This window comes from Camelina sativa, chromosome 18, assembly GCF_030686135.1.
Source record: "Camelina sativa cultivar CO46 ecotype springtype chromosome 18, ASM3068613v1".
NCBI classification, from domain to species: domain Eukaryota; kingdom Viridiplantae; phylum Streptophyta; class Magnoliopsida; order Brassicales; family Brassicaceae; genus Camelina; species Camelina sativa.
In genome coordinates, this window is record NC_141897.1 from 23,267,659 (window position 1) to 23,289,640 (window position 21,982).

General features: G+C 39.0%; 5 protein-coding genes and 1 non-coding gene across 7 annotated transcripts; 1 reads left to right on the plus strand and 5 right to left on the minus strand.

Annotated features, from left to right (window-relative positions):
• Positions 1–4,176: 4,176 nt before the first annotated feature.
• On the minus strand, positions 4,177–8,413 carry LOC104762990 (succinate dehydrogenase [ubiquinone] flavoprotein subunit 1, mitochondrial). Of its 2 annotated transcripts, none has more exons than XM_010486414.3 (15): positions 7,891–8,413; positions 7,479–7,646; positions 7,281–7,368; positions 7,033–7,179; positions 6,799–6,939; positions 6,532–6,617; positions 6,360–6,452; positions 6,201–6,264; positions 5,957–6,100; positions 5,662–5,849; positions 5,389–5,563; positions 5,126–5,296; positions 4,958–5,027; positions 4,734–4,854; positions 4,177–4,643 (listed from the first exon to the last, which is right to left on the minus strand). In XM_010486414.3, the coding sequence occupies exons 1-15, from the start codon at positions 7,996–7,998 to the stop codon at positions 4,503–4,505; spliced, it is 1,905 nt and encodes a 634-aa protein (XP_010484716.2). In that variant the 5' UTR covers positions 7,999–8,413; the 3' UTR covers positions 4,177–4,502. The 2 variants fall into 2 exon arrangements, with proteins under 2 accessions (XP_010484716.2, XP_087354655.1); XM_087498529.1 differs by having other exon boundaries at positions 7,816–8,150.
• A 36-nt stretch (positions 8,414–8,449) lies between these two features.
• On the plus strand, positions 8,450–8,521 carry TRNAE-UUC (transfer RNA glutamic acid (anticodon UUC)). The gene has a single exon. It is a non-coding gene; the product is annotated as a tRNA-Glu (tRNA).
• Positions 8,522–8,627: 106 nt separating this feature from the next.
• On the minus strand, positions 8,628–12,923 carry LOC104762892 (chromatin remodeling protein DDM1). The gene is made up of 16 exons (XM_087498530.1): positions 12,663–12,923; positions 12,391–12,469; positions 11,958–12,224; positions 11,762–11,848; positions 11,326–11,672; positions 11,055–11,244; positions 10,794–10,969; positions 10,637–10,706; positions 10,387–10,558; positions 10,192–10,287; positions 10,011–10,105; positions 9,818–9,937; positions 9,615–9,734; positions 9,437–9,535; positions 9,231–9,335; positions 8,628–9,132 (listed from the first exon to the last, which is right to left on the minus strand). Exons 1-16 carry the CDS (start codon positions 12,692–12,694, stop codon positions 8,905–8,907), a joined length of 2,283 nt encoding a protein of 760 aa, XP_087354656.1. The 5' UTR covers positions 12,695–12,923; the 3' UTR covers positions 8,628–8,904.
• A 118-nt stretch (positions 12,924–13,041) lies between these two features.
• LOC104762893 (U1 small nuclear ribonucleoprotein 70 kDa) lies at positions 13,042–16,492 on the minus strand. The gene is made up of 9 exons (XM_087498531.1): positions 16,257–16,492; positions 15,880–15,994; positions 15,719–15,798; positions 15,559–15,634; positions 15,396–15,460; positions 15,251–15,313; positions 14,147–14,228; positions 13,851–14,073; positions 13,042–13,774 (listed from the first exon to the last, which is right to left on the minus strand). Exons 1-9 carry the CDS (start codon positions 16,353–16,355, stop codon positions 13,201–13,203), a joined length of 1,377 nt encoding a protein of 458 aa, XP_087354657.1. The 5' UTR covers positions 16,356–16,492; the 3' UTR covers positions 13,042–13,200.
• A 322-nt stretch (positions 16,493–16,814) lies between these two features.
• On the minus strand, positions 16,815–19,162 carry LOC104762894 (uncharacterized). Its single transcript, XM_010486292.3, has 3 exons — positions 18,545–19,162; positions 18,245–18,460; positions 16,815–17,233 (listed from the first exon to the last, which is right to left on the minus strand). The coding sequence occupies exons 1-3, from the start codon at positions 18,797–18,799 to the stop codon at positions 17,144–17,146; spliced, it is 561 nt and encodes a 186-aa protein (XP_010484594.1). The 5' UTR covers positions 18,800–19,162; the 3' UTR covers positions 16,815–17,143.
• A 421-nt stretch (positions 19,163–19,583) lies between these two features.
• On the minus strand, positions 19,584–21,338 carry LOC104762895 (uncharacterized). The gene is made up of 3 exons (XM_010486293.3): positions 20,718–21,338; positions 20,291–20,632; positions 19,584–20,220 (listed from the first exon to the last, which is right to left on the minus strand). The coding sequence occupies exons 1-3, from the start codon at positions 21,003–21,005 to the stop codon at positions 19,738–19,740; spliced, it is 1,113 nt and encodes a 370-aa protein (XP_010484595.2). The 5' UTR covers positions 21,006–21,338; the 3' UTR covers positions 19,584–19,737.
• Between the last annotated feature and the right edge of the window lie 644 nt (positions 21,339–21,982).

A 21,982-nucleotide genomic window follows, 5' to 3' on the forward strand; every position in this document is an offset into this window, starting at 1 on the left:
TGTAAGTTTTATGATGATTGTAAAACTCTTCCAAAAAGGAGAGTTGTATTAGCAAAATAATCTCATTCTCATTAATTAACAAAATAAACCGAAGCCATTACATTAATCTAAACCAACTCTATTTACAAATACTCTATATAGATAATAGTCCCCCTCAAGATGGGACGAAAATATTGAGTAGACCCATCTTGCCAACTAACTGATGGAAATGTGCAGGGTATCACGCTTTAGTAAGCGGATCAGCAAGTTGAAGAGCAGTCCTGACATGAAAAAGTTGAAACAAACCTGCAACAAGCCGTTCACGAACACTGTGGCAGTCATTTTCAATGTGCTTGGTGCGTTCGTGGAAGACAGGGTTTGTGGCGATGTGAATAGCAGCAGTGTTATCGCGGAAGAGCATGGTAGGCTTAGCAAGTGGTATCCGCAACTCCTTGAGAAAATTACTGATCCAAACCAACTCATTTGTTGCCTTTGACATGCTGCGATATTCAGCCTCCGCAGAACTCTTGGAAACAACCTTTTGCTTCTTAGATTTCCAAAAAATCAGGGAGGTGCCCAAAAACAAACAGAAAACAGAGACATAACGACTAGTATCTTTGCAAGAGGAATAAGAAGCATCAGCAAACATTTGAAACTGAAGTTCTGACCTGGAAGAATAGAATAACCCTTGACCAACGGTGCCTTTGATGTACTGAAGAATCTTGTAAACAGCTTGCAAATGGGCCTTGCGAGGAGCGTGAGAAAATTGACTGAGCTTGTTGAACGCGAAGGTAATGTCAGGTCTTGTAATTTGCAGGTACATTAAGCGACCAGTGAGGCGTCTATAGGCTCCAGCATCAACAAAGTTACCACCAGTTGTCGAAGAGAAAACAACATGAGGCTCCATAGGAATAGGAGATAGTTTGCAGCCAAGTAATCTTGTCTCATCAAGAAGGTCAAGTGCATACTTACGCTGACCAATGTGAATACCTTCAGAGGATCGGGCAATTTCCAAACCGAGAAAGTACTTCAATGGACCCAAATCACAAAGTTTGAAAAAGGACTTGAGCTGAGTTTTCAAGAGATCAACCTGAGCATCATTGTTACTGCAAATATTTATGTCATCAACGTATACCAAAACACATAAGAAAAGACTATCAGTGAGTTTCAAAAAACATGTGTGATCGACATACGTTTGAGTGAAACCAAGACCAAGCAAAGTCGAGGAAAATTTTAAGAACCATTGTCGAGAGGCCTGTTTAAGACCATATGAGGACTTTTGAAGCTTACAAACTGCATTAGGAGGCAGAGTGTCCCCCTTACGATCAGCATATCCAGGAGGAAGCTGCATATAAATCTCCTCCTCAAGATCACCATTCAAAAAGGCATTGGAAATGTCCAACTGAGTAAGAGAAAAGTTATGGATAGCAGCCAAAGCCAGAATAAATTTTACGGAAGTCAATTTGACAACTGGAGAGAATGTCTCATTGAAATCGATACCCTCCTTTTGTGTGTACCCTTTGGCAACCAAACGAGCTTTGTGTCGTTCGATACTACCATCACAGTTAAACTTGACTTTGAAAACCCGTTTGCAACCAATATGGGTTTTATCAGGAGGAAGAGTGCATATTGTCCAGGTCTCGGTGTCTTCCAAAGTAGTGACCTCATCATCCATAGCACCGCACCAAACCAGAAGTTCCTTCGCCTCAGCATAACTGGTGGGTTCTCTTTCTTTGTCAATGGCAACCAAGAAAGATAGGTAAAGAGGAGAGAGCTTATCGTAAGAGAGAAACTGAGAAATTTGATGAATGGTTGAAGACTCCACTGAATGACAATAGTAGTCTTGAAAATAAGCAAGTGTTTTGGTCTTCCTGTGGGATGCTTGAACAGAAGGTTCAGAAACATCACATATAGGATCAACAGAAGGTTGAATCTCTATAGACGTTGGAGATTCAGAAGAATCCACAACAGAAGAAAGATGAACCACATGAAGTGTTGGAGGCTGAGCAGGAAAATATCGAGAAGTATCATGAGAATTCTCAGATCCAACAAAAGGAAAGAGCTCTTCATGAAATACCACATGTCGAGAGACAAAAATAGTATTAGATTCAATATCAAGAAGCTTGTAGCCTTTGTAACCACTAGGATATCCAAGAAAGGCACAAGCATGAGCTCGAGGATCAAATTTATGTCTGTTATTGGGAAAAGTAGAAGCATAATAGAGACGGCCAAAAACTTTTAATTTTGAGTAATCTGGGATCTTCTTTGTTAAAGCTTCAAAAGGACTACGATTAGAAAGAATTTTTGCAGGAGTGCGATTAATGAGATGAACTGCAGTAAGAATGCAGTCACCCTAATAAGAAAGAGGAACATGAGATTGAAACAAGAGAGAACGAGCAACGTTAAGAAGATGTTGATGTTTATGTTCCACAACAGAATTTTGTTGTGGAGTTTCAGGACAAGAGTGATAGGCAACAATGCCTTTAGATTGATAGAAGGAAGTGAAGTTTAACTCCGGAGCATTGTCAGATCTAACCCCCTTAACTCTAGATTGAAATTGAGTTTCTACCATATTAATGAAAGAGGGAAAAACTTGGAGAACATCCGACTTGTTCTTAAGTAAATAAACCCAAGTGGCCCTAGAGCAATCATCAACAATTGTGAGAAAATATCGAAAACCATCATGAGTGGGAACAGAGAAGGGATCCCAAGTATCAATATGCACCAAATCAAAAGGAATATCACTAAGCTTATTATGAGAAGCAAAGGGTAAATGTTTTTGTTTAGAAAGATGACAAACTTTACAATGATAATAAGTATCAATTTTAGTTTTGTCAAGAGATAAGAGATTATGTAAACAAAGGATAAGAAACTGAGATAGCATAGGGAAACAAGGATCTGACTGAAAAGTGAAGTGAAGAAAAGAAAAGAGAAAGATCGGGAAGAAATCCGGCAAGGTGCCGGTGAGATTCCGATCAACAAAAGCGGAAGAGATAGAGATTGAAATTAAAAACGCTCTGATACTATATTAGCAAAATAATCTCATTCTCATTAATTAACAAAAAATACAATTGTGGGTTTATATACAATTATAAGGTCTAAACCGAAACCACTACATTAATCTAAACCAACTCTATTTACAAATACTCTATAAAGATAATAAGTTGTTTAGTTATGATTTAATATAATGGGTTTTAGGTGGCAAAAAAAAAAAACTAGCATTACGTTTTTTTTACTCTAATTAATGAGTTCTATGTATGATTTCTTCCTTCCCCCTCAAGCGTAGGTTTTTTTTTTTGATATAAAAAAAGATCATAATCCTAAGTTCTGGTGACGGGTCAAAATAAAATTTGAAAAAGTTTTTTACTTTAAGATAAGGGTAAGAAAAAGAAAGGTGCCCGAGTGAGTAAAAAACCCTACTTTATTGACAAGGTTAGTTGATGAAGATGATTAGACGATTTAATCACGACTCTTCTACATTTCTCTTTCATACGTTGCGTTTTAGGCATTGTTAAGTCAGACATTGTATCGAAATGGATTTAACTAACTACAGTTTGATGATATGGAATTGTTAAGTCTGAAATGAACAGGTTAATAGATAAAGTTGGTTGGTGAAGTCGAGTGGTTGGTTTAATTTGTCGTGGCCCTTTCTAATTTTGTCATTGATTGGTTCTAATTAGGAAAAATAAACAAACACACACGCACGCGGATATATATATATATATATATATATAATAGTACTATATGGGCATTATGTTTTACGATTGTAGTATTCGAATTGTTGTGGGGCTCGTTTCTAAGCTTCGAGGTCGTAATGGGTTACATCATTTAAGTATTTATTTACAATCACCGACTGTATCTGCAAATTGCATATGTGGAATAGCACTTTTTCGTATACGCCATAAGCAAGTGGGACGACTTTTAGAGAGAGAGGCATTATAAATGACTCGCATTTTCTACTACAACACATTCTAGCATCTAGCAACGACGACCTGGCCAATCTATAATTCCTTCAGATCCGCAAATATTTGATCCTCTATAATCAATTAAAGCTGTTGACCAAAAGATGAAGAAACAACTTGTATGCTATATAGAGCTAGCCTAAAAATGTCTTCTCTGATCCGGATTTACCTAAAAGAAACATCAAAAAGAGACAAAATGGGACCTCGTGCTCTGACAGTTATTGATACCTAGCTATGATCATCTCAAAATAGTTTATGATAGATACACACAATTCAAACATAACTTTTTAGAAAATAAAACAAAGAACATCACCAAGGCTTAATAATAACAAGTAACAAAGAATGTAAACAGTTTCAGGAACTAAATGTAGGTTCTTTATAAAATCAATTTATTTCATCGTTTCTGGTGTAAAAACGTAAAATCCAGTTCCAGAACACTCCTTTGTGTTCCATCAGCTCATAAATAGCAAACTCCTTTGTCTTCTCCTAATCCCCTTTTTCTTGGTTCCTGATTATTATTTTTCCGTCGACAGACAAAATAAAAAGCATGGCCTTGCTCAATCAATAGACACGAGCTTTAGGAGGGAAAGTGTCAATTTCATCGTCGAGAGTGTCCATGTGAACAGGTCTATAATCCAATCTCACTTTCTCATCTTCCCAATATCCCAACGTATGCTTCATCCATTCTCCATCCTCTCTTTTCTGCAATACATTTATTACGTTAATACTATATTGTGGTTTTATCATTACGGGAAATCAATCAATGTGGAAGGGCAGAGGAAGGAATCAAACCGTGAAATCTTCCCGGGCATGTGCTCCTCTGCTTTCCTTTCTTGCTTCCGCTGAATGCATTGTTATGGATGCGTTTATCAAAAGGTTCTCCAGTTCCAATGTCTCTATCAAATCAGAGTTCCTGCATCCATTCATAGTTTCCAGGATGAACAAAGAGTTAAAAAAAAAAAAAAAGTTTTTCGAATAGTATAATAATCAATCCCATGTAAAGTCTGTCTTTTTACCATATCAAACTCCGATCTTTCACCTGGACGTCCCCAAAACTTTCCCACGCCTTGTCAATCAACTGACAACCTGTGAGTATTTCATGGGAAAATATGGTAAGAAAATGGTGTGCAGTTGCAGGCGAGAGCTTTGAATGAATGTAGAACAAGGTTAGATATTTTTACTACCTTCTTCCAATGTTTCTTGTGTGCGGAAGACAGCTGCGTTGTTCTGCATAACTCTCTGCATGTTCAATCTAATAGTTGAAGTAGGAAGCGAACCGTTTGAGTTTCTCAACCTGTCCAGCCATGCAATAGTCTTCTCACCCGCGTCCTTCTCAAGAGGTTTCTGTTTCTCCCCTGCACCAATCGCATAAAGGATAATAACATCAGTCGAGAATTATCTTTTTCTTTATAACAATAGCAATCTCGAGATCCTCAAAAAGACTAACCTGGCTTGCTTATCTCTGCAACTCTATTTGCACAGGCACGACCAAACACGACGATGTCGAGCAGTGAATTTGCACCAAGCCTGTTGGCACCATGAACAGATGCACAAGCTGCCTCTCCAGCAGCCATTAGCCCAGGAATCACTGCATCAGGATCATCACCTTTGATGGTAACTACCTGCATAATTAAAAGATTTGCTTTAACTAATAGGCTCCTAGTACTTTACTACACCAAAAGTTTAGTGAAGTTTCTCTTAAGAAGTTTTCTATTCTTACCTCGCCGTGGTAGTTTGTCGGGATACCACCCATGTTATAATGAACCGTGGGTAATACTGGAATTGGCTCTTTGGTAACATCAACACCAGCAAAGATGGCAGCGGTCTCAGAGATTCCAGGAAGCCTTTCTTTTAGAACTTCTGGAGGAAGATGATTCAAATGCAGATAGATATGATCCTTATGCGGTCCTAGAAGAAAACAGCAGAAGTTTTCCAGGGTGAAAATCAAACTAAGCACGGATAAAGATGTATGAGAGTTCGCTCCGAAAAAGAAAAAGAAAAAGTAGTTTTACTACCTACACCACGACCTTCCCTGATTTCCATAGTCATGGATCTGGAGACAACATCTCTTGATGCAAGATCCTTGGCTGTAGGAGCATATCGTTCCATAAAACGTTCACCTTCACTGTTTCTCAGGATACCACCTTCACCTCGAGATCCTGCAATCGTATATAGTGCAAGCACCAAAGATGTAATTGTTAAAAACATTAAATCTTATGTTTGCAGACAAATTCGAGTATGTGAAGAAGAGATACTAACCTTCAGTGATGAGACATCCGGCCCCATATATACCCGTTGGATGGAATTGAACAAACTCCAAGTCCTGCATAAATTTATTAGTCAATATGATTATTAGCATACAAATAACAGAACAATACCACGTACACCATTTTTAATCAAAGCGAAACAGGTGAGAACCTGGAGTGGAAGACCGGCCCGTGCAACCATGGCATTTCCATCACCTGTGCAAGTATGTGCTGAGGTTGCAGAGAAGTATGCTCTGCCGTACCCCTGGAAAAACAGCAGCCATTAGGTGAGTATATTTTCACTATTGGGAAAATTTTGTATCACATAAATACAACTAGCTCACCCCAGTGGCCAAAATTGTTTGTGCAGAGCGGAAACGATGCAATGTTCCATCTTCCATGTTTAGTGCAATTACACCCTGGCAACTGCCTGCATATTAGATAGAAAAATGTTGCATTAACTACAGAGTCACTAACCCTTAAGTCCAAAATTGATCAATAAGAGCTATGAAACCTAGCTCATAAAATCATTACTAGACATCCCCCTAACATGAAATAGGCAAATACTAACACAAGGAACAGTGAGAGGTGAATAACTGAGAGAGACTTACCATCACTAGCCATGAGCAAATCCAAGGCAAAGTATTCAACAAAGAACTGTGTGTTATGCTTCATGGCTTGTCCATAGAGAGTATGCAACAGAGCATGCCCAGTCCGATCCGCAGCACAAGCACAACGATAGGCCTGACCACCTGATGGTAGAATAATAAGAAAGCCAACATGAGAGATCTACTAAAACAAAGTAAATAAGAGTATCGATACCAGAAAGGGATCAGACAAATCACCTTTTCCAAAATCAAGACTCTGACCACCAAATGCACGCTGGTAAATTTTCCCCTCTTCAGTACGAGAAAACGGCAGACCATAATTCTCAAGTTCAATAACTGCTTTTGGTGCCTCTCTACACATATACTGGATAGCATCTTGATCACCTACACAAAAGAAAAGAAACTCAGTACTTGCACAAAACAAGTGAACGAGCAAAATCAATCCACTAAAAGAAAGAACAGAAAGAAACAAAGAACAAAATTACCTAGCCAGTCACTTCCTTTGACAGTGTCATACATGTGCCATCTCCAGTCATCTTCGGACATATTTCCCAGTGCAGCATTAATACCACCCTTCACAACAATTTTTTCCAAATCATAAACTCAAATCTCAAAGAATCCAAACTCCATTTAAAATCGAATCATACACAGAGGATCGTTAAAAAAAAAAAAAAAAAAAATACCTGAGCAGCGACAGTATGTGACCTGGTGGGGAATAGCTTAGTAATGCAAGCCGTGTTAAAGCCATGCTCCGATAACCCAATCGCCGCCCTAAGTCCAGCACCACCAGCTCCCACAACAACCGCATCGTAGGTGTGATCCACTATCGTGTAAGAGGATTTCGTATCGGTCTGCTCAATAGGTAACACAAATAAACAAAACCACAAACCGAATCGATCAAAATCAACCAAGGCTCCGATTCTCAGAATTTGCTCGACTACTACTAGTAACGCATTTTAATTTTGATGGCGGACAAAAGCGGAAGGAGAAGGAAGAGAGATCGTGGAAGAGAGATCGTACGGAACCGGTGGAGAAGAAAGAGAGATCGTATAGGGAAATTGAAAAAAGCGGAAGGAGAAGGAAGAGAGATCGTACGGAACCGGTGGAGAAGAATCTGGGAAAGCGAGATCCAGAGACGCCATCAAAGAGGGAAGAGGTCTTTGAAGAAGGAGCTCGAAAGCCACGAGAGACGCAGCGCCACATCTTTGTTGTTGTTTGATTCCACAAGCGAATCAGTTTCTTCGATGCAAAGCCGTAAGAAGAAATGAGGAGAGAATACGAATTAGTAGTTTGTTGTTTTGGGCGTAGAAGAGGGGAGGTTCCCTTAAAGAGGAGGACGCGAACGGAGTGTGAGATAGCCACCGAGGCGCTTAAAATAAGAAAAATGGAAAACGATGATGACTTCTCTTTAATTCCCTTTCTACCCTTATTCTCACACGGTAATTACGTCTCAACCGCTTACTTTACTAACTTAACCCCCCCAAGATTAGGCTTTAGGCTCTTCTTGTGATGGTCAAATTGTCGATAATACCCTCATACATATTTTTGGTGCCCCATTTATTCTTGTCGGCGTCTCGTGTTCAGTTTTTGGACCATTAAATCAAATAAAACAACAAGTATCAAGGAAGTATAAATATGAGACTATAACATCAAATCCGATGTCGTCCAGCGGTTAGGATATCTGGCTTTCACCCAGGAGACCCGGGTTCGATTCCCGGCATCGGAGCTTTTTTCATTTTTTTTTTTGTTTTTCTATCCATTGTTGTGTACTTGTGTTATAATAATCACCATGTGTTAAAGAAAGCACAAATCAAAACATAAGATCACATAACTTGCGTAAGAAAATAATTTTATATAAGCCAATATTGCATTATAACCAAAAAAAAAATATTTCTACCCGCAATTGCAAAATTAGAGGGCCAATCGTTTTAGTCATCCTGAAGTGCTAATCACCATTAACTCTAATGTTTCAAAGTTTTAAGTGACTTCTTAACTTACAAAAACTTCCGAGCCCCTCTAATGATCGAATCCTTTCAGCCAAAAGTAACCGGTAATCTTCCCGGAAAAAAAAAACACACCGAAGTGGTTTTAAGGCGTGCCTTGATGGTCCTAACTGTTCAGGGAAGAAAGCATTCCTCCTGCAGTACTAGGCAGAACCACTTCCCAACCCGGACCCTTCACTGGAAAAGATTTATCAGCTTGTTTCTCTCCCGGTAAAGTAATCGTCAGGTCACTCCGGTCAAGCAACCTGTCAAGATCCTCCTCGCTTATATCGGTTTGTATCAGTTTATCTTCAGCGGTTTCTTCGTCCTTGAGCAACGCCAATATGTCCTCTTCCTGCGTATTTATTTGGTTCATGATTTTAATACAAGATCGTTCTTTTATTAAGTATAATAATATAAAAAAGGATTGGGTTTCGATATAGAATCTAAAACCTCTAGTGGTGTCGAAGACTTGGCACGTTCTTGATGAAACTGCCCTTTGCCAATAACCACATGTTCCAGCTTAAGCTTACTGTACGCTCGTTTCAGAATCCGGGTCTGTTCCAAATGCCATAAACCAATCTCATGAGGCAACAATCTCACTGGTTTGGAGTTAAAGATAGATTTATAATTTTATATGAACAATGAAAGAGTTTTACCTCTACTGACTGAGCCGTTGCAAGCCTATAAACATGAACAGGTTTTGTCTGCCCAATTCTGTGGCATCTGTCCATGGCTTGCAAGTCCATTTGAGGGTTCTGGAGATCAGACAAAACACAGTTGGAGATAACACGAAAGAGAAAGAATTCCTTCATAGAAAATTGACTGATTTATTACCCAGTCGCTGTCGTAGAGGATGCATGTATCAGCAGCAGTAAGATTGATTCCGAGTCCTCCGGCTCTGGTACTGAGGAGAAATATTCTACAGCTGCTCTTCTCATCACTGAACTCTTTGATCTGTTTCAAGGTAGAGAAAGAGAGAGAGAGACCTCAGAAAATTGCTTACAGCAAAAATAAAGCAGCATAAGCACAAGAGAAACCTGTCTTCGTCTTTCATCCAGCTTCACACTGCCATCGATTCTGCAAACCTCAAACCCCTTCTCACTAAAATAGTAATCCATAATGTCCAAAAGTTTCGTCCACTGGGAGAAGATTAGGACCTGGTCATCAGCAAATGGATCAGAGTAGTTCTTAAGGGAAATGGGCTACAAGCAATGGTTTTGTGGAACATACTTTGTGATTTTTGGCAAATAACCGGACAAGCAACCTCTCCAATAAGCGAAATTTCCCACACTGTCCAACAATCTCTTCAACTGGAGGGTAAAGATCTGTATAGAAATGAAACAATTAGACAGATCAGTAAGACAGAAGTTTTTTTTTTTCTTAGTGTTTCATAAGAGGCACATTGACATACATGAACCATCAATTTGTCCCTGGAGAAGGTCAGGATGGTTGCAGTTCTTCCGAAGTTGAATCATCAGGTTATTAAGCTTTCCTTTCCAGCCTTGACCTGGAGTTTAAAGGATGATCATAAATATGCAGAAAATGACATAATCAAACATAAAGCATAAAAACAAAGAAGAACAAGTACCACGGAAAGTATTCTCACCAATATGTGCTTCCAACGTGCGATTCACGAGATGTTCCTGAAACTTTTTCTGGTGATCAGTCATTGTAGCGTACATAATAATCTCCTTTTTCCGTGGAAGCGAGAGCTCAACATCACATTTCATTCTTCGAAGGATGAATGGTCGTAGTATACCATGAAGTTTGGCAACAACCTAGACAAAATTTTACTCAATTGCTTGAGACATATACAATCAAAGATATATAGCAACATTGACCATAACAGTTCTTACTTGAGCTCTTCTTTTCTCTTCTCCTTCTTCCTTGGTTGCTTCATTTTTGTTCTTATCAGAAAAATCAAACCTGTACAGAATAAATGTCAAAAAGCTGCCACCATCAGAAGACAAAGTACTAGCTAGGGATAATAGTAGAAAAGAACCATGTTTGTACCATGATTCAAATTCATCATGTGATGCAAAGATGTCAGGCAGAATAAAATTCAACAGTGACCAAAGCTCAGACAAATTATTTTGCAGAGGTGTTCCTGTCAGCAGAAGTTTGTTCTCCATCTTCAAGTGATTTAGTTCCCTCAGCAATTTACACTTGTGGTTTTTCAACCTGTGCCCCTGTAAGATACAAGAACAAAAATATAATTAAGAAGGATCATTTTCACCTCAAAAGCCTAGAACATTAGGCAATCCAGAAACTTACCTCATCAATCACAACATATTTCCATGGATAGTGCCGCAGATTTTTTTTAGCATCATTCATAGCGACCTCAAATGATGTAATAACTATAGGGAACTTCGGACCAACAGTTTTGGGCATGTGCTTCCTCCTGAGTTCGTCCCTTTGTTTTTTATCACCATGGTAGATGATTGCATTAATGGAAGGCGTGAACCTGTTCAACAAGGGGGAGAACACTTTCAACGAAAACCCCAAAGCCTTGCATCTATACAAACAATAATGGTCAAGAGAGTACCTAGCAATCTCATTGAACCAATTTGAAAGAGTAGACAGTGGAGCAATGACTAGATATGGACCATCCAACCCATTTCCTTTCAGGTGTGATAAGAAACCAATCGTTTGAATTGTCTTTCCAAGTCCCATTTGATCAGCTAAGATTCCATTCAAACCATTTTGCCACAACGATATAAGCCATTTCACACCTTTAAGCTGATAAGACTTTAACTGCCCACCAGTGAGAAGAGGAACTAGTTCACTCTGCTCTTTCATGACTCTTTCTTCTTCTGTCAGATCTGAGTTGGTGGTGTCACCAACTTCTTTATCTCTTGAAATCATAGCAGCAACCGCTCTCTTAGCCTTTCTCTGAATGAAGAAAAAAGCATTCGAGTAAGTTGATTTTCCAAAAAAACAGGAACCCAAGATCAAGCATGGTGGATAAAAAAGGAACCAACATTGTTTATCTGAGAAGCAGCCTTTCTTTTGCGTCCACGACCAGTCTTCTCGGGCTCAGCTTTTAGGGTCTCACCTTCGATACCATTCTAGCAAAAACAAATTTCACCAACAAGTAGTCACATAAGAATAATGAGTCTCGTTCCAAAAGTGAGGAACAAAAAACAAAGGAGAGAAGGAAATAAAGAAGATTAGTACATTGGTGATATCCTCCATTTTCTCAAGGAGAAACTCAGAGTAGAGCTGAGTTTGCGTCAAGAGCTCATCGAGTTTAGTAAACTGAGTTTCATTCAAATCAGGAGCATCAGCAGATCCAGCATTGTTAAATTGCTCTTCATCTTTCCGAATTTTGAGCAGATGCTCTTCCTCACGAGCCATGGCTTCAGAAATAAGAGACGAATCCCCATTTTTGGCTAGAAGTATCTCTTCCTCAACAACAGTAGCGGTTATCTCCTCACAGTTATCCTTCAAAATCAGATACAGAGCAACATCAGTGAAAGTAATACCCATTTACAGAAAACTTTCACATTCCTCAAAGACGAAAAGGGGAAAAGGAGCAAAATAAACTTTTTCTTTCTAAGCTTTTTCCACAATATTATACCAAAGGGAAAATGTAAAACACAGAACAAACCTCCTCGTTGAGAACAGAAGTGGGTGAATCACCAGAAGCATCTTTCTCCGTTTCAACGTCGATGACCATTTCCGGAGCCCTAAGAATCCAAAAATCCAAAATCGAGATATAGAAAATCAACAGCGTGACCAACAAACTAAGGATATAATCCAAATCATGACAAGCAAAATTTCGCAGAGACGGAGCCAACAAAAAAACCCCAAGAACAGCGAGCGGCGTTAAGGACCCATAAAATCGCCGGAGAGAATGAAACGAAAAGGTGAGAGACTTACGGAGTGAATTTTGCGGAGCGTAGGCTAACCATCGAAGAAGAAGGAAGGAAGGAAACTCCTCCGGTAAGAAAAACCCAAACGGCGGGAGAACAGAAACCACAGAAACGAACAAACTCCGTCGCTTTCGGAGAGCAAATTCAAAAACCGAGACGGTATAATGAAAAGACACACCCCCCCCCCCCCCCCTACTCACTCTCTCTCACATTTACGCCCTATTTTCTCATTTCTTTTTTATTAAATTGGGAGTGGCGACCGAGGGGCGGGAAACTTGAATTGACACCTTTACCCCTGAGATTTATTTCCCCCTATATATATACGATTTTGGTTTTATTTATACGATGATCATCGAAGAATATGAAAATTTGTATGGGCATTTTGGTTTTTCCTGTTTGTTATCATCTTTTAGTGGTCAAAAGTAAATAAATTGTCAGAAGGAAAACAAAACAAGTAGTACTAGTTTTCAAGACACAACACGATATTGAGAGACTTTTACTGTTATCTCGACGGAAGGAAATTATATAACTTGAGCTGATGATGATCAAAGCAAATACTCACGCGACTTGGATCGCTCTGACCGCTTGTACCCGCGGTCATCATAACGGTATTCATCTTCCTCCACTCGTTCATATCTGTCACCGTACTGATTATAACGGTCAACGTCGCCACCTTGCTCCTCCTCACGTTCGTACTGCTCGTAATGGCTTGAACGCTTACGCCCTTCGTAGTACCCATGACCTTCTTCTGACTCATCACCTCGTCTCTGTTTTGACCCACCCCGCTCATACTCCGCCTCTCTGTCGCGGGATCCTCCCCCATCTTCTTCATACTCAACGCTCTCGTAATCACGATCTCTTTTCCGACTCCTTTCCCGGTCGTGATCTCGAGTACGCTCCCCTCGGCGGTCTCTATCTCCTTGGTCACGCCTGCTCTCTCTTTCTCGTTCCCTGTCTCTGTGGTGCTTGTCCTCTCTATGACTCTCTCTTGGTTTATCACGGGAACGCTCACGAGACCGCTCACGAGACCGCTCACGGGACCTCTCATGAGACCGTTCGCGGGGACGCTCATGAGACTGCTCGCGTTCCCTGTCCTTTCCCCTGTCACGAGATTTCTCACTGATATACGCAACATTATCAGCAACAACCAGGTGACAACAGAAGGAAAGAAGCATAAAGAAAGAAGAATTCTTACCGATCTTCACGGGCTCTGGGCTCCTCGGAGTGAGACATTCTTCCTTGCAATTGTTGTTGTTGTTGTTCCTCCTCGTCAGCAATCTTCTTACCAGAAACTCTAGATGTACCAAGTCCACCACCAAGTCTGCGGGGACGCCAGTTCGGGACTGTTCTACCTCTCTCAACATCAACCAAAACTCTTCTTCCATCAATCTTCCTTCCATCACCTTGCTTATATGCAGCTATAAGAGACCACAAACTGTATTTTAGTAGGACAATTCATATCTCAGAATAGAGAAAACATTACAAACTCACCTTTCATATCACGTGTATGCAAGTACTCGATGAAGGCATAACCTTTGGGTTTATTTGTTTGCTGATCGGTCACCAACTGAACCTAAGGTGTAGAAAAAGAAAAACATCAAGACATCACAAACTCTAAGAGCAATTGAACCAGCTTTCAGATACGGTGTGTTACAAGTCAAACAAGCACGGGCAACCTTTTTTTCATAACAGGCTTCCACATCATCACCACATCAAGTATTGGCAGAAAAATGGATTCCGTGGCAGCAAGTTTTACCATTTCTGAAGGGTTTAACGACCCCTTACCAGGGTTTTAAAACTTTTTATGAAGTTTTGATATAGATGTATATGTATTATATATACAATGTAAAAATTTACCATATCACCTTCATAGTAGCTGATAATACTTTTGCTAGCCTTAAAAGCCAGAAGATAGAGGTTTAGTAGATTTGTTTAAAATACCAAAAAGAGAGAAGGGTTGATATACTCCCTATTCTATATACCGATAGTGTTTAAAGATCTTACTTTCACTGCCCAAATCCCAGAGTTTCTTCTTCCCGTGTAGGATGAAGTATTTTCACAAGACCAAAAAAGGATATAGGAAGGACTGGAATAAATATATCTTAGTGGCTTACCAGGATGGGTTTCAAGAAAAATGTATGCCTCAGAAACTATGGAAACCTGTGAGTGTACGCCCTCGATAAAAGAAGTATATATCCTCTGAAGGGACGGGACAATAATTAAAGTTACCTGATCTATACCTGTTCCTATACTTTCTGACTTGCCCCGAAATATCTTAACCAATCACCACGGAGGAGAGAGGTTTGCGACATTAAACAATATTGACCAGAATATCGTTTACTAGCTACTTTATTTTAGCATGTTACACGAAAAAGGCCCCATGGCTTTAAGCATAGTAAAGAAGGCAGAGATTCAAGGCAACACATGGCATATACAGCTCAAACTGGTCTCAAAGAAAAAATATGTACGCAAAAAATATAGAACTTTGGAGACTACAGTACGTAAAATCAAACATATTGCAAAGTAAAAGTAAGAGCGAGGAGACATCTCATAACTTCTTACCGAACCTGTTAGGGAATGCTCAGAAATACATACCTGCTTAATTGGTCCATAAGCTTCAAACTCCCTTTTAATCTTACTCTCAGAGGTCTCGTAGTTCTGCGAAACAGTACATAAAGTCAAGCACCACAAAGCACATCTGTTTATGAAAGTCATTTGAAAAGAAAGCAGCGCTACTTACAAGTCTTGCAACGAACAATGTCTTGTAAGGATCTCCAGAAGCATTCGGATCATTATTTGGATCATCTGCAAACAAAATTTCAAAGAAGAACCTCAATTCACAAAATTGGAAGTAGATGAAGGCACAAAACAAAGCCTAGCTATAATTATAAGATAGAATTTACATTTCTTGAGCTCCTCTGCAGCCTTTTCAACTCCTTTCTCCAGTCTGGATTTATGAATTCTCTCCCTTTTTTGTGCCTAGTCCGTAAAACAAAGATATAAGACCATATGTATGCCACTGAAATAAGAATAACAGAGAGACGGATTGAGGGTGAAACATACAGGTGTTTCAACTTCCGGCTTAGGTGGAGCATACTCTGGTTCTCCAGGTTCAGCAAAGCGACTCACAAATTGAGCCATGCCTAGAATGAATAAAAAGAAAATCACTTCCAAAGCCAATTATAAGTAAGAAGTTAAATAGACCTAAGAAGCTAAATATAAACCTGTATAAGGAGGGCATTTTCTTTTCTCCGGTGGTGGCTGGAACTCCAATGGCGGTCGTGGCTCAAAGAGTTTCAAGAGTGTGGGTGTTAAGCCAGTTGGGTGGCTCTGACCCATCTGCAAATAAGCAAGACATCATATTAACTTCCCAACAAGATGGTATTAATTCCAAACTCTTAATAAACGCCAATTTGAAACTAGTGAGCATAATTCAGAAGCGATCTAGATCACTAGCATCGGAATCACAGTAAATACAGGTTCAAGCAAACAGTCTCGTATATAATAAATCACGCATTGAAAGACTTTGATTATCCCGTCGACAAACTCAATGATAACAACCAATATCGCAAAATTACAACAAAAAAATAGAGAGACGAACCAGTTTGAGCTGAAGAACATTAGATCGGTTCTGAGCCTTAGTGCGGGCCTGAACGGCGGCGTTTTGGTTACGCATGAATGGATCGTTCAAGTCCCCCATGGCGTAGAGCTATCTCGGAGCTTCTCTAGGGTTTTTTCTCCGGGAGAGAGATGAGGTTCGCTGGAGGATATCAAATCAAAATTAAATTTAAGGTGTCGGGAAATTCTATTTAAATTACTTTTTTTGAGATCTATGGCTAAGCAAAAATTATGATTTTTTTTTTTATATGAGAAAAAACTGCTTTTATACCATTTTAAGTTTATTTTTTACTCAAGTTTACAAATAACAATTATTAATTAGGTAAATAATTTTTAGTTGGTAGGAATTATGTGTATTTAGAGGTAAATAAATCACTAGCTAGTTTAACTTCATTAAACTTCATGTGATAAAAATAAATATCATGTGTTTTTTTCCGATCAGACGTTTTTTACATAATATTGTATTTAACACGTAAACTCAATTTGAAAATTAATCTTTAAAAAATAAATTAAGAATTCTTCTCTTTCACCAAAAGCAGACTTTAGAAAATGATTCATTGATAGGTATATTAATTTATGGGCTAACAAAATATGAAACATTTCATTAAATCCAAAAAAAAAAAAAAAAAAGACATTACCATTCAGAGCCAAATAGGATGTGGATAAGAGAAACTTCCTCAAAATTTTGTTTATAGAGATGATAGTGAAATGTTACATGCCCCTAGTGGAAGAAAAAATAACACTAATGATGGACATATTTTTTTAGGGATGATGAGTTTGATTGATCTTTCTGACATTAAGTATATGTATGGTCACGCCACGCCAGCCGACTACACTACCTTTGGTTAAAAAACTTGAGAAGCTCCGTTACTATTTCAATCGTCGGCTGCTTGGTTTTGATATTTGGGTTGTTCTTCCTTTGTCGGCAAGTTTTAGAGTCTTTGTCAATTCTCGTACATTCTGCAAATAAAGTAGACAAAACTCATTACATATATCAACAAACTAACACAAGTTAATCCGTTACCATCATCTACTACAGACAAAGAAACTCAAGGTTTCCAAATAGCCAAATTCCTTCTATATCTTGGCTTATTAAAGGGAGTCACTGGATCGATACTTAACTCTCCTAACCATCAATGCAGCATTGCAGCTATATAGCTTACGTAGGATCTAGCAAGAAGTATCAGGTTGAGAAGATCAATTCTTTACAATTGATTGAGCAGATCAACCGCATGGAATTGGGTTGTAAAAACCAGAATAATGCACTAATAAGAGATTGCTACTGTCATCTAACATGTCACATGGAGGAAAGAAACAGAGTATCCAAGCATTTATAACTATCTATACCTAATGTGGCTTAGTGTGGAATTTAAAGCAGACAGAGAAACAATAGTCTCTCCCAATTATAGTTGCAAACAGACAATCATCACTTTGTAGTTATGCAGATATCTTTTAATGGCAAAATCTAGAATGTAGAACCAAGAAACGAACAAGCTTTCATATTAATACACTACTGGCACACTAACCCTCCAAAAAGGGATCAACATCCATATGAAGTTGATTAGAATTATGGGATAATATGTATACAAAGACTTGGACCATTATTAAGAGGGACATGAGCCAGAAACTAACGACATGATAAAAAGAGCTGCCAAGAAGATGACACCAATGAACAAACTACTAACAACTATGCATCATAGTAACCTATAATCCAGAATGGTTGGCTTCTCAAGACTAGTTCTTCTACCTGAAGCAAATACGCAGATCTGATCTCTATTTTTTTGAGTTCTCATCTCAATGTTCCAAAGCTAATTGAAGGTATGTATAACCAAAGCTAATGACAATGGGCTAAGCAAAGTCAAAGCATAATATGTAAAAAGGGCACAAAGAGAGCAGCAATGTGAAGTGTTAAAAGGCATATATATATAGAGAGAGAGAGAAGGCAGATTGAGTAGTGAGATCCTCAAGTACCGTAGAATGAACGGGAGGCGGATCTATGACGACGGAGCGAATAGACATCCTAGCGATCTCGGAAATAGCAGCTTCAACGACATCAGGAACATCACTGGTAAGCTCCTCGTAAGCAGCCTCGAACGCCTCTTGCCAGAACCTAGGTAACCTGATACGACGGCCATTGTTATACACATCCCACATGTGCTTCACCACTTTCTCCCTCTCCTCCATTTCCTAATCTCAGCTCTCACACAATTAATTATCAAAATCAAATCACAGAAACGAGAGATCACAAATAAGAAGAAGAAGAAGACTCACAAGAACATCGAGATCCTCGGGAATCGGGAAGACAAGATCTTCGGTGAAATGGTTAATGTTACCGGCAGACCAACGGAGGTTGACGGTGCCGGTGAGCATAGACCAGAAAGCGAGTAAGAGAATCGCAGCCAAGGCCCAAAACTTGTATCGGCCTTTGGAGAAGAGAGCGGAATAACCACCGGTTTCCTTCTTAGCCGCCGCGGCGGAAGAAGAAGAAGAAGTGCTTAATGGTAAGGAGGAGTCTCCATCCTTCATTGAAGCGAATCGGAGCCTTGGAGGAGGAGGAGAGAGTGTTGAATTGATTGAATCTGTTTTGTGTTAAAGTGGAGCGTGTCGGTTCCGAATCAAATCTGGAGAAAACAATAAAACAAATATATATATATATATCCTTTTTGCTTTTTATACAAAAACTTAAAAAAAAAAAAACTGAGAAACTAGTCTAAAGTCTAAACGTTGTTTATTTTTACTTTTTTTTTTTAGTTTTTGACATCTAAATCTAATTTGGAAGACCATTAATTATATTTTTATGACTACACACACTATCTCATTGATTACACTACTGATGATGAGCCTTCACAACATATCTGCCTTTTGCAGAATGGACTTCTTGCAGTTCCTAGTTCAAAAGGAAAAGAGGGGGGAAACGGAAAAAGGTAAAAAAAAAAACTTCAAATTAATTGTCTTGTGGTTTGGTATGTGATCTGCTGCTCCTTGGAAAACTAGATCACTTTGACATGAGGCAAGAAGAGTACCAAGTCTAGTTTTCCAATAACTTCAAGAACATGTACCTCCACAACAATCTTGAGTTTAATACATGTGAAAATCCTAAAAATTGGATTAATAAGGAACATGGAAAATAATTTTTTACTATATATGCAATATGTATTTGTTTTTTTTATAGGTGCAAAATGTATTTGTTACTAAAATGAATCTGACTTAATATTTTCCCCTATCTATTGTAACTCTAAATAAGTAATCTGACTTAATTCATTTTATGGACTACCATTCGCATCTTAGGTATATATTTAAAAAAAAAAACTTGAGAATCTTGTTTTTTTTTGTTTATTATTTGATATGATAGATGTATCGAAATTTTGAGAGTGTCTAAAGAACATCTCAATTGCACCTATTGAGTTGATGATATATATATTTAAAAGTTAAAACTAACAAAAATAAGTTTATGAAAACGTAAATCAAATTCCGATCTGCAAATTGGCCGGAGGAAGAAAATGATCGACCGAGAGACCCCAGACATTAAAATCAACTTCTTCGATCCTCCACTTCTCCGTCATCTGTCTCCGATGGTTCGCCGACGCTTCACCGTACCGGAAAACCGTAACCGACGTTTTCCCGCCGTGAGCGATGTTCACATTGTCAACGTAACGGTAATCATCCATGACCGACTCAGCACTAGTCTCCCAGAAAACGTCGTCGTCTTCCTTGGTCCTCATTCTTAGAAGTCGCGAATCCTCGAACTGGATCAGAAGTCCCGATCTTTGACTGAAATAACCCCAAATCGTGTGATGAATGATCTCAAAACTCGGACCGCTTTGAGCCTCTCGAACCGCCGGACTCGTCTCCAGTTTCAAGATAAAGCAATCCTCACCGTTTATTATCTTCTCTCCGATGCACGTCGCGTCAAGAAACAGATTCGCCGTCGAACGCGGATCTAACCCCTATTAACAATACCGGTTCAACGATAACCGGAGTTTAAATCCAAAATTTTAAGAAAACCGGACTATGTACCTGTAAAAACCGGCGGAGAGGTCTTGGCGGTCCGGTAGAAGCCGGGGTTTGCTGGTTAGAGGAATGTCGCCACGAAAGCCGACCGTTGCTTCCGCATATGACTTTACAACCGGAGACGACGAGCTCCAAACACCAAAGATCTGGATCTTTTTGCCACAGAACGAAACCACCCATCTCGTCGTTGCTCTTTAGATTAACGCCGGAATCATCTCCTTGGTGAAACTCCGACGCCGTCATCTTCACTTGCCCCGTGACGCACATGCTGTTCACGGCGTTTAACGCCGCTGGTCCTCCCGTTGCTGCTATGTACTGCTGCACTATGTATTTCGCCGTTGAAGCTTGCTAGCAGCACATAAATAAAGAATACATTACATAAACAGAGGAATCTAGTGTTTTTATGTAAGAAAGATTAGTTTCGATTACGTACAATGGAGCAATCTTTGACAGGCTTATGAACAGAGTGACCGACTTGAACCTGAAGAGGTATAAGAGGGGAGCCAACGAGGTAGAGAAGGAACCGAAGCTCGTTGATACGAGCGGCGATAAGGGGTTGCGACCATTTATCAGAGGTTTGAGCTTTCATCCACGTCATCATATTCTGCCACCTCAACGCAACATTGTTGCCCATACCGGAAAACATCTCCTCCGGTATCGGAACTTCCAACACCGTCTCCAAACCATCGTCTTTGTCTATGTTCGGACACAGCTTCCTCATACACTTCCCAGTACTCCTTCTCTTCCTCCTGTTCCTCTGTTTCTCCTTTGTTCTATTGGTGATCGATTGTATGAAACCCACAAATGGTTCGAAGATTGTCAGCACGACTGTGATTCATGAAACCTCTTCTCTTTTTCCTTTTTTTTTTTTTTTCTTTTTTGTTTTCTTTTTTTTTATTTTGTTGTTTTTGTTTGCCAATTTGGTCGTGATTCCAAAACTTGTTTCGTCCTCGTTTAATTGTTTTTTTTTCTTCTAATTTATTATATTTGTGGCTCTCCTTTGCTTTAGGCTATTTTAATTGGAATTTTAGGTTCGACTCTTTAGTTCTTCTCTAATTTTTCGAGAAGCCTCAATCGTCCTCTTATTTAGCACTGTGTTCTTGACAACAATTAATATATACCGACGTTTAACTAGGTTGCAACGTATAATACACAAGTAAGATGCACAAGGACTTGTATGCATCTGAATAAATTTTGACAAAAATAATAGACTACTAACTGACATCATGGGATATTACGTAACACTTGACCCTGACGATGTAAAACAATTTCCACGTAAAATTCCGAAATATGTAAAAAATATAGTAACTAACTAAACTTATTTTGATGCACATATTGTAATTTTGCACACCAATTAATAAACAAAAGTTTAATGCATATGTTCTTTTTTCATATCCTTAGACTAATTTGCGTGGTCTTGGGTTGCCCTCTTCTTTAGGATTCGTTTCATAAAATTATAATATTGGTCTTTATATAGGAATCAAGCATTTCACTATTTTTCGTATTTAAAATCGATTTAGTTTGGCCTTTTTGATTGCCCTTTTCTCTAGGATTCGCATGATAAAATAACAACATTATTCTCATAACAAATAATTATTTGCTTCCTACATTTGTGTGAAACCACAAGCTAGTCAGTCAGGTGTGCATTTTTAGACAAACAATTTGAACCATTTATTTCCGTAGATAAAACTTATACTG